This window comes from Pseudoliparis swirei, chromosome 9 (genome assembly GCF_029220125.1).
Source record: "Pseudoliparis swirei isolate HS2019 ecotype Mariana Trench chromosome 9, NWPU_hadal_v1, whole genome shotgun sequence".
Taxonomy (NCBI): Eukaryota; Metazoa; Chordata; class Actinopteri; order Perciformes; family Liparidae; genus Pseudoliparis; species Pseudoliparis swirei.
The window spans coordinates 16085277-16102280 of NC_079396.1; the positions used below are offsets into that span (position 1 = coordinate 16085277).

The 17004-nt window shown below is 40.4% G+C and overlaps 1 protein-coding gene across 1 annotated transcript; it reads right to left on the reverse strand.

Annotated features, from left to right (window-relative positions):
• Nucleotides 1-198: 198 nt before the first annotated feature.
• Nucleotides 199-16959, reverse strand: LOC130198901 (dnaJ homolog subfamily C member 5-like). The gene is made up of 5 exons (XM_056421992.1): nucleotides 16782-16959; nucleotides 5993-6157; nucleotides 4726-4939; nucleotides 4079-4250; nucleotides 199-3965 (listed from the first exon to the last, which is right to left on the reverse strand). The coding sequence occupies exons 2-5, from the start codon at nucleotides 6097-6099 to the stop codon at nucleotides 3868-3870; spliced, it is 591 nt and encodes a 196-aa protein (XP_056277967.1). The 5' UTR covers nucleotides 6100-6157; nucleotides 16782-16959; the 3' UTR covers nucleotides 199-3867.
• Nucleotides 16960-17004: the final 45 nt, after the last annotated feature.

A 17004-nucleotide genomic window follows, 5' to 3' on the forward strand; every position in this document is an offset into this window, starting at 1 on the left:
ACACTTTATTACCTCTGATTTATCTGCTGCATAGTTATAGTGGGAGTTTAGTGTAGTTTGAACCTTAAATGTCCGAGGTAACAAGAAAACATTTATGGTGTCATGTATATAGAAAATAATTTGTTGAAAATGTGGCCTAGAGTTCTGCTTTGTTTATAACATTCAACAATACATTTCACAAAAAGACTGAGAAAAAAGTCTGAAGCAACAGAAACATTTATTTGACAACAGTGTGTCATATACTTCATTTACTCAAACATCTGGCTGACACACAAACATCTTCAGATCATGCTCAGAACAGATCATCTCTAAGTCTCTAAGTACTCTGCGTGTATATACAGCAGGTCTGTCAATTTGCCACTTCATTTTCAAAATAGTTCACATCTAAAATTCTATACATCCCCTCAAGCTAATTGTTAATAGATTAAGAAAAATAAAATAATGCTTCGATATCATTATGATCTGGTCGCTGTATTTACTTACATCAGTTTTTGTTATTTATTTTGACCTTGTTATAGATCCAACAATGGAAGTTTCGAGACTCCAGGTTTATGTTTTTTAGGCTTCACCTTGCATTCACTCAGACACGGTTGCATGTTTGGTCAATAGAGGAAAATCAAAAAGAAAGGAGGGTTTTTAAAAACAATGTAGCATTTCATTGGACACAACATGAAGCACAACGCTAATCAAGATAAATCAAATTCAAAAGGGGCACCTTCAAGTTTCATAAAGGTTCCTAAAAATATCTTTTTAATCCTTAATTGGAGTCCAAACTCTGAATTATAAACTTAAATGCTATAAAAAGGAATACAAATCAGACTTAAGCAGCCTGTTTTGAACAGTTATGTGTTAACCCTTATTCTCTTTGCTTCAGAATGAGCCAATTAAGAACGAGCTAATTAGGAACCTTTCTTAAAATTATGGCCCTTTGAAATTTGCGATCGGACATTTGGAAGAGAATTTAAGGGGAACCATTTTGCTCATATTGCATCGTCTCATGATATGTATAAATACATAATGAACAAAGTGTTTGGTTTCGGAATCAAAGAAAATATATTGAATAAATTAGCCTGGTTGGTTTAATCACAACACAAATCAAACTGTTGACACAAACAACCACAATGTTCCTGTATTTCCTACTTTAGCAGAGCTGGAGTGCTACTTAATATAGATACGCTACAAAAAAAGAAAATGAGTGTTATTCTGGAAAATTATACTCTACGACATAATCAGCCTGATTGTTGTAAACTGCTCTTCAGTTGCTATGAGGATTATATAATCTACAAAACTGCTGCCACATAAACAAATAAGACTTTGGATATCAATATCCTCCCTTCATTAACAACATAAATAAGAAAAGAAAAACAATGGAAAGCAATTCTACAGAGACAAACAAATAGAAGAAAAAAGTGTTGAACTCAAAAGAAATACAGTGACGTCAAATCTAAACATACACTTTAAACGACACGTACATCATTTTTACTTTCTCACAAAACATGGATTATGTTGAAAGTATAAAAGAAGGAAGCAGTGCGAAGGAAGGGGACCATGGCAAATGTACAACGCATTCGTGTTAATAACAAGTAACCTGACTAATAATTACTGCTACTACTGAGAAACTGAAGCAATGTGATACCCTTTCAAGATTTAATAGGAGTTAATTATTACTTGAAGACCTTTTGAGACTTCTCTTTGAGGAGTAGAAACAAACCCGTCACAGTCGACATTCAGCAGCGCTTTGTGTGCCGGCTGCTGTCGACTTCCAGGTATCTGTTCAGTCAGGTGTTTCCTCAAGGAAGCCGTTTCTGTCTGGCTGCAAACTTGATGAATCGTGCGGTATTAATGTGCTGGATGACAAGTGGAATTTACTTGCTAGTGGAGTCTGCATGCCACACTCCCAACTATTTCAGAATGGAGAGGCACACAACCTGTTGAACCAGATGCAAGTGAGCCAATGGTTTCAATGGGGGGGACACTGGTGCCGCCCTCTTCACACCGAGAGGAGCTCCTGTGGCGACGTTCACAAGGGTGAGGACAAATAAACGACCTTGATCAAGGCCAGAAGCAGAAACACTTTGGTCTTACAATAAAGTTGTTCTATATACTACAAGTAGAGATGCACCGATCAGGTTTTTTGTGCCGATCACCGATCACGATCACTGAAATCAGAATCTGCCGATCACCGATAATACCGATCACCGAAATCAGTATCTGCCGATCCGATAATACCGATCACCGATCACGGTGTCGATTGAAGCATTCTATTTATTGTGTCGCATTATTGCGATTGAAACGTCTGATAGTTCTCGCAGATGTTACGTCATCTGATCGATCGGTTTGATCGGCCGTTTTGAGAACGCCGATCAAAACCGATAATGGCAATATCGGCCGATATGGATCGGCGCCGATCAGATCGGTGCATCCCTATTGACAAGTGTTTTAAACAGCCACATGGTCTTTTAAACTCCGAACCAAACTCATCGACAGGATCAGTGACCTACTTCCTGCCAGCTTTGGGCTGAGCGAGAAGCCTTCAGAGAGTTTTCTTACAACCTAACCAGCTAAAAGAAAACCGCTTGTTTCTCATGGAGCAGTTTCTGAGCATATGAAGAACAAAATCTAGGTACGTTCTAGACATCAAGGGTAAAACCCTTGTATGATGTGTCAAAAAACTCTTTCCAGGAACGCATTGCATAAATTTCCACTTGGCAAATATGCGAGATGGCAATTCTTTGTAGTCTCGACAGCACACAGGAGTCGGATATAGTCCGAAACAGACGGAATTCTGTTTGTACTACGGGCTCTTCTCATTTTTCAGTTTGTACATCCTCAGTTCCTTTGCTGAGGAGAGAGGAGACAAGGAGACAGGCCTTCAACAAAACGAGACATCTGTGCTTTGGAGCCATCCTTTTAAAGCACCGTCAGTTAATTGGGCAGTGTGGCATAGCCGTGTGTCACGCCTCTTTTATACGTCACAGGTGGCAAAAACACATCTGCATTCCTGGAGATTGATTTCAGGGTTACAGGCAGGAGGACAGAGGAGAGAGGAGACGAGGAGGCACAAAATAGAAAACTGAGAAGAGTCCAGTGTGTGTGTACAAAGTGTGTCACTCGCACAGTGTGCATCATAACCTTTGGGCTGCATGTGGACAGGCCGTGGTTAGCCGAGCTGATTTGGGCAGGTAACGAAATGTACGTCAGATTGCATGTGTCGGTCGACCACGCTTTGGCATCGCTCAGAGCCCAACACACAATCGCTGTGCTACGGAAGAAAATAGACTTAAAAGCGTTAAAATACACATTGGGTTGTTTTACCCCCCACACACACACACACACACACACACTGCATATCATAATTGTGAATCTCTGGCCGGATTAATTTTAAACTGGTGAATTATCTTCAATTAAGTTTCAGGTAATTCACTCGACTCGAGTTTGCAAACACACACAATTTTCAGGTTTAATGCTTTTTTTTCTCATGAAACGTGTGCGTTTTGAAAAGCTTCCCCTTCTGTGCTTCTAACTTCATCTGACATGATGGATATTTTTGATACTAGCCTCCTGATGCCAGCTGAACTATGAGCTCATCCAATTCTCTAAAGACGAATGTTACTCTGGATGATCCTGAAGAAACACAGGATCACTCGTGTTGTCTGTATTCAGCACCTTTTTTTTGTATGCGTGTATTTTTCCTCCGTCTCCCCTCACTTTACATTGATATGCACATTAACGTGAATTATAGGTAAACGCTTGGGCTGAGTGGTGTGATGGCCGTCTGTGAGAGATGGTATCTGGTATTTGCTGGTGTGTGTATGGGTGTTATTGGTTGATACTGCCAGGTGTGAGTGTGTGTGTGTGTGTGTGTGTCTAGTATGCGTCGGTCTTGTAGTTTTGGTGGGCATCAGTGGTGAGCTGGGTGGTTTCTGTGGCTGAGGATGGCTGCATCACGATGGGCTCACCGCCATCTAGGAAAGACACACACACACATTTAAACGCTACGTTCGTGCCATAGACTGTGTGTAAGAAGTGGACTTGGTCACTGTGACGTGCAGAAGCCGAGAGCAGGGGTTGCAATCACCTCTCTCGTCAGCGGTCATCTGGGCCTCCAGGTCCTCGGGGGAGACGTAGAACTCGGGCTCCTGGTTCATGGGCGGCCGAGGTTTACATTTACCGAAGCAACAGTTAAAGCAGCAACACAGGCAACAGCAGCAATAACAGCCTGTGGACAGGCAGCAGAAGACAAACAAGGCCTGTGGGAGGAAGAGGAGAGAGACAGAGATAAACAACTGACCCGATAAAGGCAGACAAGCACTCCGCAGAGCAGAGATAGAGAGAAAGCAAACAACACTTAACACTGGAGGAGAAGATATTGAGAATAATGTCTTTTCCAAATGTATTTATCTCGATACAGGTTTTGTGCTGTGAAAAGCATCTGACGTTAAACTAACTAATACATAGTACAAACACAAAGTATTAACTAGCATTATTGGCCCTCGAACAGTGGATGTAATTTCGGATTTCTTTGACAAAAGAAAAAGGGTGCACTGATCAGGAGGTTTGTGGGCGATCACTAGAGGCTAAATCGCTTAGCTTAGCGACAACCATCAGCAGTTTTGAAGCAAACATTTAGTGGCAAGAGATGTGAAGTAAAATATACCAGCAGGTGGAAGAGTTCACTTAAAGTTGATCACAAAGAAAGAACGCCTGCGTTGGCCTCCGCCCTACCTTCGCCCACCAGCTGGACAGAACAAAGTAGGTGTTGACGTTCTCCTCTCCGAACTGCTCTGCGACGTAGAGCCCCAGCGAGCCGTATTTGTCATAGATGTTCTTCTTAGTGCAATCGCTGAGGATTGAGTGGGCGTTGTTGATTTCCTTAAACTTTTCAGATGCGTCTGGGTTGTCCGGGTTCTTGTCTGGGTGAAACTTCAATGCTAGTTTCCTGTAAAAAAAAGAAGGAAAAAAAAGAAGAAATGAAAAACAAACAAGGTAAGGTCAGCAAGGTTTTCTCTGTGATGCTGGTCCTTTATCAAACGTTCATAAAAAACACAACAAATTATTCCAGAAGGCATTTATCACAGACAGCAGTCACTCATCACTTGCCTTTAACCTCGATGGTAAACGTCATGAAGCCCAAAACATGTCGAAATTGTCATAAGAAACAAAGAACCCGCGGTGCTCAGAGAATCCAACTGCACTTGAACTAGGCTACGTTATTATGGGACGTCCGATGTTATTGACATCGTGGGTCTAACAAGGTGATCTACAAAGATCAGAGGATGGACGACGAAAGTCTTCTTGCCGTGGTGTTTCATTCAGGCTAAATAAACGTGGACAATACAGTGAGAAATATTAATTCATTACCGCGGTTAAAATAAAACAATAATATAGGTCACCAGTCACAGAAACCGAATGACTGTCATATTAGGAATGGTTGCTCACCCAATCACAGGGCTGCCGCTCTTAGATCGTTTTTTTTTTTTTTTTTTTTAATGATTATGGAAGCTGAGAGCAAAGACTACCTTTATTTTTAATGTCATCCTTGTAAAGCCCACATACCAGAGTTCCTATACTTTCAGAAAGTACTGCCTCCCCCCCATCAGGGCCTTTCTGGGTGAAATGATCCCGGAACTAAATTTAGATCCTGGTCCCTGCAGTTGAAACACAACGAGGTTCATCGTCGTCCCTGAGGAACGGTCCTGTTGTTAAAACGGGCTAAAGAGGAAAATGAAATTAGCATTTTACATTTAAACCCTATTGAAAAAAATTCACCATTTAAATATGGTAATTCAAAATGCTTCATTCAAAAGCTGAATGAACCAATATGGAGCAAAGAAAAGGTTACGTCCCCAAGCAAATACTTAAATTCCTTTATAATTAAAGCGTTAGATTGGTCACAGGCCTCTGACTCCCTCTAGCGGCGCTGCATTAAAAACATTAATATAAAAGATGGACTATGAGGCTGCATCACGTGACTGGAGGTAGTCACACATACCTGTAACATTTCTTGATGTCCTCTGTCGTCGCGGCCTTATCGAGGCCCAGCACGGCGTACAGCGATTCTCCTGATGTGGAGAGAGATCTCTGTCTCTGCTGGTCCATGGCCTCTCTCTCTCTCGTTCCTTCTCTCACTCGCACACTCACTCGCTCAGCCTCTTACCTGTTAAATAGGAAGAAAAGAGGACAAATAAGTTGATCAACTTAAAAGGTTCTCTCACCCGCACACTTTTGACTCACAGTTTGACATGTGGAATATGTCGTTCCACATGTCAAACTGATTTGTTAAGCTGCATGTTCATGGTCAGCTCATGTTGACGTGTTGCTGAGGGGTTTAACGGTGTGTTGTGTCGAGGAAGAGAAAGGAATACATGAGACACACCAGGGTAACCTTCAGTAAATTCATGTCACGCAGCCAGGCAGGTGTGTGAGGCAGAGAGATTTCTAATCTGAGAGCTGAATGAACCTTTTGTATCCAGAAAGTAACTACTAAAGAAACAGGAAGTAGGTACAATACCACGTTACACAATACCACGTGACACAATACCACGTGACACAATACCTTTCTTAAGTCTCTTTCACACAAACAGGAGCCCACATTAGAACCCACAACTTTATCTAAAACAGAAATGCCTTTTGGGTTGATCCGCAACAAAATTATCAATAGAGAAAGTCTGCAATGCTAAAATAGGATAGAAGTAATCTATAATATTAAAGTGGTGACTATTACCATGTGGGTGACCCATTATAACCGACATCTTCATTGACACTGCACAACAGCGTTTTACTTGCAACAACAAAAAATAAGTATGCCCTGCAACACTTGTGCATCAAGAATGTGTCGTTTCAGTTTTGACTGTCAACAAGATGATGAGGTTTAACATTTATGCTTTTTCCCCCTAGACCCAGCACAAATTCTTTGATTTATTATCGGTTATCAAAGAACAAGTTACTTAAGTTAATTGTCTTTATTTATGTAACCAATCAAGGGTTTTGCACAACCTCTAATGCCACCCAATTAACTTTGTGCTTCCAAGAAATGCTCTATTATAGCTCGCTTTAGCTTGGTTTTCACTAAAGGTGTCGAAATTCTGATTATTTGCACAAATATAAACAACAAATATGTATTGTTAAATGTGTTATTTATGTAGAAAATGTATTTCTACGACAAGGGATTTGAAGTCCTAAAGTAAATCCATCTCCGTACCTTTGAGCTGGCGGTAACAGAGCGCTCAGCCCGTGGCTGATCACCCGTCAGACAGCAGGCGTCTGACGGGTGATCAGGCTGAGAGAACGCAGGAAGCCTCACGGCTACACGGAGTCACTGGGACCGGTTTGCTCGACGTAAATCAACAGGAAAAGAAGCTGCATGCCCGTCGTCAGCACAAGACCTGCACCTTCCTGATGGGAAATGATCACACGACTATCCATGGGCTCAATATTACAATGACAACACCGCTCCCATCACTCATTTAAACATTCTATGGTGGGGCAATGGGGGATGGCATCTTTAAGATTGTATTGATAATACAACGCTCAACGATACTCCTTATCGGTTCTATAGCAATAGTCCCATCGTTCCTTTTTCATAAAAAATAGCTTTTTAATATTTATTTATGTTACATTAAACAGGATTATAATTTATTTAGTTTGAAATAAAACTATAATTTATTTCTTGAGCAGCAACTGTAATGTTTACAGGAGCAAACTAGTGTACCAAATGTCCTATTGTTTTTTTACATACAAAGATTTTAGTGAGGTTTTCAAATGTAAGCTTACATGTTTATTTATATATATATTATATACATATTTTATGTCATCATCCCCTGAACAAATAATATTTGTAAATAATATAAACATATTTGTAAATAATATAAAAATATGTGTAAATAATATAAAAATATTTGTAAATAATATACAAATATTTGTAAATAATATGAACATATTTGTAAATAATAATAATGAAACATATGTTTTGGTTTGATCTCTATTACTCACACAACAGGTGTTTGTTGGGAGTGTCTGACTTTATCAGCCTGCACCAGGCTACAGTGTGAGAAAAAAGGCAGTATAAAGTTGAAATGAACCACACACCATAAACACAATGGCTAAAGGCTTATAAGTAACCAGATGGCAGCTGTGGCAACCCCACAATCGCACCACAACACCTCCCCTGACAAAACAGCGATTTAACACCTCCGTAAATCCAACCCACTGCTGTGCCGCTGATTAACCCTCCTGTTATGTTGCGGGTCAAATTGACCCGTTTCAAAGTTTGAAAATCTAGGAAAAATACTTCTAAGTACTCTTTCTGTATAAAACTTCTTCTGCTTACCTTATTTAGTGTACTCAACGTAAAAAAAAATACTAAAAAAATATCATGTATTTGCAACCCCCCCCTGCAGGTTTATATAACAGAGATGATGTTCCCGGGTCAATTTGACCCGGCTGTGAAAGTGAAGGCTAAAAGTCATCAGAAGAGTCACGTTTAGACTATTTCTTTCTTTGTAAATGTAGGACAGTCTTTCTTACTCCCTCCCACCAAGTTTCAATACACACACTCACACCAACACACACACACACAAACTAACACACGCGCACACAGACACCAACACACACACAAACACACACACACTAACACACGCGCACACAGACACCAACACACACACAAATCAGCACACACACAAACACACATATCAACACACACAGAAACACACATATCAGCACACACACCCCGTTCACAACCCCATATATAAAGTTGTACACATTTCAAACTTCAAACAAAAGAATCAGGTGGTTGTTATGGAAACCATCTCTATCCTGCTGCGTGCCCATCACCCTACATGAGAAGCACACTTTACAGACTAAACAATGTTTATCATCTTCTAACTTTCCCCCTAAATACACCTTTATTGGACATGGGACACTAATGTGAGGGTTTCTTTCATGTCTCAACTAATAAATATGTAGTATAGTACTTCTAATATACTGTCTGACTGGGAGAGACACACACCCTGTCTCATCCCAATCTCAGACCCACACACATTCTCTTTCTAACGACCCCAGCTGTGCGAGAAATACATACTATTTTGACGGGAACCTTTATTTTTCCTTGCGGGAAAACTCCACGCACGCCTTAGCAGGGGAGGGCCAAACATACAAAATGGTTGCTGAGAAGTCCTACAACATTACACTCTGCAGATACATACGACTGCACCAAGAGGATGAATGTGTGCTGGCCTTTGGTCATCTTTTATCATATAATTTATGCATCTTAACACTAAAAATAAACATAACTAAAGTTTACTTTCAATACAAATCCTTTATGACTCATTTGGCTTGATTTTTAGTGGGCGGGTCATTATGACCCTGAACAGCACAGGTGTCTCATCTCTATTTATCTACATCACCCCATGAAAAAAAAAAAATTACAAAATGCAAATAAAATTTAGGAGAACATATATGTTATGGCAGACTAATGCAATTTAGATTTAGATTCTTTCAATGTTCCTAAAAAATAGTTTGAACATGTATTTTTCATTAAAACGAGTGAGTGCTCCTGATTGAACTCTGATCTATGGAGGGGTAAATAACTCAATTCAACTAAAAACTGATTTAATTGTTAGTAATGTTGTTGGTGATGATGTACAAACTATAGTTTTTAGAATTTTTGGGTTTCTAACCACTTTTGGATGATTCAACATTAACCGGGTCAAATTGACCCGGGAACATCACGGCTGTATGGAAGAAACGAACATAACAGGAGGGTTAACAAACACAGATTCACCACCGACGAACTGGAATTAACCAATCAGTGAGATTCATCTGAACTCCATGGACTGAAAGACTGTACTGTGTGTGTGTGTGGTGAATAATTACATCCAACTATCATATTGAGCCTGAGCCAAATACTCTGCCTACTTTAGCCGGCATGCCAATGACATGTCTTCATGCAAGTCAAATTCACAGCGTCAAACCGACTGGAAAGATTGTCCACGTGGCGTCATGAGGGTGGCAGCATACGGCCGAGTCTTGGCGTGTGAACGTGTGTGAGTGGGAGACTGAAGTTGTGTGTCATTCCCGTTTACTGGATTCCATTCACTGAAGGATTTTCAGAGAGCTTTAAACACTTATGACTGCATATAAATTCTGCATTACACTTTCATCCGATACTCAGGTTGTTTTCCTTTGGTCTGAACGAGAGAAACTGTGTTATTATTTATGTTATGTAGGTTATCACCATCTTTATGTTGTTCTATGACACTTACACTGGAGGAGATTCTTTCGGCTGCATCTGTGCCAAATAAAGCTATTTCTCTTGTTTGCTTTGTTACGGTCACAACTCATCATTTACATGTCAAACGGCACACGATTCAAACACACAGCAGCTCACACACAAACCAAAACCTCCTTCTTTCATAATCCAGCAACACTCAGATTCATACCATGCAACGCTTAGAAAAAACAGTGAACTGGTGATGGCAGTACATTATAACAAAAGTGCAACTCCTTAAGAGGAATAAAAAAGTTAGCCTACGTTGCCTCCACATTTGGATGAATCTACAAGTTCTAATAAAGGAAAACCAGAAATATCTTGAGAAATAGCTTCCAATGAAGAATAAAAAGCGCCATGCTTTTTAATCTCATGTTGCCCAACTATTTAGAAGAACGTTTTACTGCGTGAGCTCGGAGCCGAGGTTCAGACCAGACACGGCCCTGCTTGGCTTTCAAAGGTTGTGTAGCTGGGTTCTGCAACATGTTAACATCGTCTGCACGACAAACAAAACACAATCACAAGCTTTGTACAAATCGGAATAGCTACCAAAGATGGCGTTTTCTACTCTGTATATACTCGCTCTGCCTTGCTGTGTGCTTGATTGATACACTGAACACGATGCGAGACAGCCTGTGTGGTATACATATTCTCACAACGTCAGAAACCTAAAAAAGAACAAAAGAAACGCAAGTGAAATTGAAAGACGGGGCAAAAAGCACTGATGTAACAAATCATGTGCTCGTATGAACCGCCTGCAGGCTTTGTGGACCGAGAGGAGAAGTGAGCACTGCGGTCTGGAGACGTCTAGAAGAGATGGCTGCAAAAAGATGTAGAGCGTCTTAAGGATGACCTACATGGACTCTGTTACTCAACATCCAAATCAATATGCGAACACTTTTTTCTCTCATCCTGTCAGGGTTTAATTTATCAAAAATATTATAATCTCATACTTATGAGTTATTATTCTCAGACGGAGTGAATGTGTTATCCCCATTGAAGAACCGTCAATAATCCAAGGTATTTTATTTTAGATTTATATGTTGGCATAGTCTGAATATACACTTTCATAAGATCAATTTTTGTTATTTTGGACTGTCGCTGTAATATATTTCATGCCACATGTTTCATCACCAGTGGATTGTAGTTGTTGTTTTTATTGGCCTATTAGTGACACATATTTGCAGTGCAGACATTCTAAATATATCTTTGAGGCAATTTTAAAGAGTGCCTGCATTACATACTTTGCCCACCAGAGAGCACTGAAAAGTTTATTTCCAACACTCAATTGTGCTCCAGTCCACAGAGAACTGGATCTACACGGTTTTGTAAACAGATTAAGGGTTCATGTCAAGTGCTTGGGAACAAATATGAATCTGCAATTATCTTGAAGAGTACAGATAATCCAAAATAGGACAAATTGGACGTTTTGAGCCTCGCTTAACTCAAGAAGTGATATTACTGAAGGAGACCGGCGTGGGAATGATTCACTTCCGTTTACTGGGATGCAAATCAGTAACTTTCCTGCCATCATTTGATTTCAACAGCCAGATGTTTGGAGAATATGGTAGCTATATTTCAGTCTGTGTGAAGCTATAATTGCAATCTATGGTTTTATTCATGTACTTATTTTAGGTATTTTTGCGTTTTCACTCTTTTGTTGTGCGTATGATAAAGTATGGAACAATAGAGCCAGGCTTCTGTCAGCTTGCATTAAAAGCTCATCACTTCACTCATACACCAACCGATAGATGACAGACAAGTCCCATCCGTGTTGGTCATGTGACGAGTCCTCTGTGTGAACATCATCAAAACAGTGTCAACCGAAAAAATAATAAACAAAGACAGGAATGCAAGGTATATCACCGATACTACCAGCCTCCCTCATGCATTCAGTTAAGGCAGAATAAAACGTAAATTATGCAGGAAACACATTATCTTTAAACTTCATCCATCTCTTTCGCAGTTTCACACAAACTGCAAAAAAATTGTACGATTAAGAAATGATGAAAATTATTGCTATTTTCAGCCTTATTCCAATCAATTATTTGTCATCTGTGGCAGAAACCACAGGGATCACATTTATTTTACACAATAATAATGTAATAACAAAACAAATGCAAGAACAAAATAATGTCCAACGTCAAACCACTATTTCCTTGAGGGCAAAGTGAAATGTCTCCAAACAGGCCAGGCTAGTTTTTAACTGACCAAAGCCAAAGATATTTATGAGAATATATGAAACGTATCTATTAATTTTACACTTTTACTCTCGATCACTCTTGCCATCATCACACTATCTTCCCCCTCTCCCTGCTCTTAACTTTTGTCATCACTTCTTCTTTAACATGCCACACATCTCCTCCCCTCTTTCCTCATTTTCAGATGATGTTTATTTCTCTGTCCTTCCTTGCATGCGTTTATCATTCTTACTTTTCTTCATTGCTTACAATTTCCATAATTCCTTATCTTTTCTATTTCTCAGCTTTGCACCGAATCCATTTCCAAACGCCAACTTTCCTCCAAGTGTGGTTTACACTTCACGTTCCTGAGTATCCTCCATCACTTCTTAGTTCACTGTGTTGATCCATATTGCGACGCCATTATGCTGATCATAAAATATAGAATTTCTGCCTTCCTTGAATGACCACACTATTTTTTTAATCAAAAACATTATTCTAAAAGCCTACAGCAATCAGAAGATAGATGCCTCATCTAAATAAAAAAAGACAGATTATATTTGCTATATTTTACAGTATTATTCATAGACTGTTAAAAGTATGTGGGACATTTTACAGCTACTTCCTCTTCTCCTTCAAGTACAAGGTTTATGAACACATTTCTGGTTATTGTCTTTGCACCACAGGGTTGCGCAACAAAATGCAGCTTGTCGTCCCGTTTTGCTTCATAAGAAAATACACAAAAATAATCCTAATCTATATTATATGGTGGAGGGTGGTGGATGCATTTCAAAGCCTCCCAGCCTGAGGAAAGAAACTACACTGAAAATTGTTGGTAAGGCAAGGCGGATGATAACGTCTCACAAGTCCCAACGGAGGTTGGAGACATGTATTCTGTATCATAGTACATTAAATGCCTTTACCTTTTTAACTGTTGATCGGAAAAAACAAGACATTTTAAGATGTTACCCTGGGCTGCAGTGAATGAAAACAGGTGGACACAACAATTAGTCCATTATTCAAGGAAATAATCTGACAATGAAAGGAAAACAATGGTTAATTGCAGCACTATTATAATAGTAAAATAAAAAAGAGGCCTAATTTCCACACCAAAAACAAAACAGAGACCAACAGACAGGCAGGCAGTGATTGCAAGAGTGTACAGCTTATTCATTGAGATCAGGTTACAAACACAGACACGCCATTTCAGCCGGAAAAGCAATAGATGGTAATGAAACCGCAATGCTCGACTGACACAGTGAACACAGCTGCCACACATGTGCACGCAACGCAGGAAACGACCCACTGGTGCATTTTACGTGAAAATAAAAAGGATTTAAAAATAAATAAATGTGGGTTTGGTTTCCTGTCCATGTGAGAACAATAAAAAATTGTATTCACTGTCCACTTCCCAGCTGGAAAAAGAACTGAGCCACTCTGAGCTTTATATAAGAGTACGCTCAAGAACGTCTTCTTCCTGTGCCAGAGCCAAGAAGTGGCAATGGAGGAACCGTCACAAAAATAGTAACAAGTTGTAATTAATGAGATTAAAAGCAGCTGCTCAGGTTGTCATATGTCAGAAGATTATATTGACAAGATGGATGCGTCGAATCTCCACACTTTTCCAACTGCGTTGTGGTTTGTTAAGAGTAAAAACGTACCCCATGTTGACAGGGACTACGCCCAAAATACAAGTGGGCTGATTCAAAGGTTGAGACCCAGGCAATGGCTATTGATCGGCATGCATGAATGAACACTAGTTTAGATCCTGATGAGCATGTGGCATCTTGCATGGCCACGCCTACTATCAGTGTATCAATGTGTGTGTGAGAATGGGTGAATGAATGTTAACATGTAGTGTACATTGCTTTGAGTGGTTGTCGGAAGGCTGTAGAGTTAACTTACACCTTTTCACTATTCTCTCACATATTATAAACTAATTCACCAATCAATTGAAAAAAAAATAAAGAGCAGATGAATCAATAACCAAGCAAATTGTTAGTTGCAAATTACAAGTTAACCTATCCACATTTTAGTTCCCAGTGTAGCAGCAGAGACCTTCTCCCTCTCTGACCTACTGCTGGGTTGTCATCTAGATTTCACCTTATCTGATACTCCTGGCTTATTTTTATGAGTCACTCACTGATGATCAATATCATTCAACCTCACCCAGAATAAATAAATAAATAAAAGACCAATCATACGATGGAAGTAAATAACACTGCACATACATTTGTAGTAGTTTTACAGCAACACCACTACAACCGATTGTTACACAAAAACATTTCTTACAAAAATGTATAAAATTGTGTGAGACTTCAGAATCAAAGTTAGGAGAGAAAATGTCAATACATGTGTATAATGCCTGCTAAAAAACACATCACCGTGACTTAAACTGCAGGACCTGGTTGCTGTAAAAATAACACCATTATAATCGCAGTTAATGACGAAACCAAATTGGCTGACCAGAGCCAAAACTGAGACTTCATAATAAAGTCTTCATGACGTCACATCTTCTGCCATAAACACACACACTCTCACGTGAGACAATGTGTGACACCACCTGCCACTCCACACACAAGTCACGAGGACAACAAGCCTGAAGGAGACAGCAGCTCTGCTCCAGCTATCTCAGAGGCGCTGTCCCGTTAAGAACAACGGGTCACTCATTTAGACTACCTAACTATCGATTCGCAAATAGCGTGGCTATTTTTCTTGACGTACAATTAACTTCCACGGGAAGTTGCACCGGTCTCTCCAACATTACCAAAGACAGGCGCGATCACATATACGTCAGCCTCTCACTCGGTAGCAGCTAGACTACAAATCCGGATTTAACCTGAGGTCGGTGTCTTTCTCTCAGTCACACTCAAGACTGACTAACTCGCGTTAAAGCTGTCGCGTTAGGACCACACTAATCGATATAACAACCTCGTCTGCCCTCAGGTACTGTAACCCAGCGCTCTCGGCTCGTGACTACGAAGGAGCACTCTACAATAGTGATGGCTTCTCAATGAATATCCAAACATTACACCCATATGTGATTGTTTACCATCTGTCCATAGACCATGGGCATTGACCACCATTAAGTTTGTCATATTTACTTTGCCTTATTGTGTCTGTGATTTATGCCACTTAAATAAAGTAAATAAGTGACCTGTACTGTTTGACTTCTGTGTTCTTGGCTGGCCACACAATTAAGAATTCAACCAGCCAAGAACACAGAGAGGTCAAACAGTTCAGGTCACTTCGTTAGTTTACTTTAAATATGACAGATGGTAAACAATCACATATGGGTGTAATGTTTGGATATTCATACATGTATGACCATGTCTGGCCTTATTGTCCAGATTGTGTATGTTTACCTCATGACAACAACACAAACATTTTCCTCATTAATGTGCAACCCTTTAAAGACGTTTTGAATTGACACAGCTGACTATTTGTTTGAGAAGCCATCACTATTGTAGAGTGCTCCTTCGTTCAGGTCAACATGCTCCATGGTGGTCGGCAGTGTGCTTCATGGTCACAAGTTGATCTGATGGTTTTCTGCCTTTCGTGGTGACCAGTGACCGCAGTGCACGTTATTTAATTGTGCGAACAGAGTATATCGTGTCGATCTTGGCCTAGTGGTAAGATCCCCGTCAATTAACCTTTTTTCCTCCCAAAGACATGAGTTCGAATCCCGTAACATCCTTATATATATTTTTTGTTGTTGTTTTTGTACTCCAGAGTTATGCTACGTGGTACATGTTTGCACAAAACAGACTCCCAATTGTATGTTGATTAAGTGTTTATTTATTTGACCAAATGTATTTCAAAGGAAGGGCAGTTTGCCAACTTCCTGTTTCAACCCATAAACAACACGCGACGCTTCAAGTCGCTGGACGCTTTCTCTTCTACATCGTCTCCTCCGGTATGTTCAGACCAGACACGACACGAGAAGGTTTCTCATTGAATTGTAGAACTAAACAATGCGGCATTCGCGAGGACAGCTGCGTGTTCTCTTGCTATTATCAACATCTGCCGTAACTACGACAACAACAGACGCATTCGACCGAAGGTCGCCAGTTAACAGGGTCTCCGGTTGAACCGTAACACTGGCAACCGAGCTAGAAAATAACGGTCGACTCGGGAATGAAAACCGTGGTTAAAGCGGATAATCTCCAGGCGCCGCATCAAAAGCACACTCAAAGCATCCATGTTGGTTAGCCGAGGCTGTCCTGGCGACATGCCCAGTGTGTATAACCCAGCTAGCACTTAACGCTAGCGCGCTCACTAATCCAAGGGCAGCGAAGCAGTCTCGTCTTCGCCCAACTGTGTGCGTGTCTTACCTTGTTTCAGTGTGGCTTCTCTGTATCTTTAAATCGACCGTAACGTTAACTCTATTTGTAGTCAAATAACAATCGCATCACAGATCTTTCTTTCCGCCGCTAAACCATTCAAACAGCCGGTGATACAGCCGCAGAGCTAACGGCTGCACTAGGAAGGAAGGAGCTGTCAATCCTCGCGGAGCGGCGCGGTCACGCTGAAACCCGCCCACTGACTCACCCGCCC

Excerpts from the sequence above, each read along its gene's own strand:
- LOC130198901 (XM_056421992.1), bottom strand. The coding sequence starts at position 6,099 with ATGGACCAGCAGAGACAGAGATCTCTCTCCACATCAGGAGAATCGCTG. Across the intron at positions 4,251-4,725 it reads TGTCCAGCTGGTGGGCGAAG|GCCTTGTTTGTCTTCTGCTG; the intron begins GTAGGGCGGAGG and ends TTCCTCCCACAG. Across the intron at positions 3,966-4,078 it reads GATGACCGCTGACGAGAGAG|ATGGCGGTGAGCCCATCGTG; the intron begins GTGATTGCAACC and ends TGTCTTTCCTAG.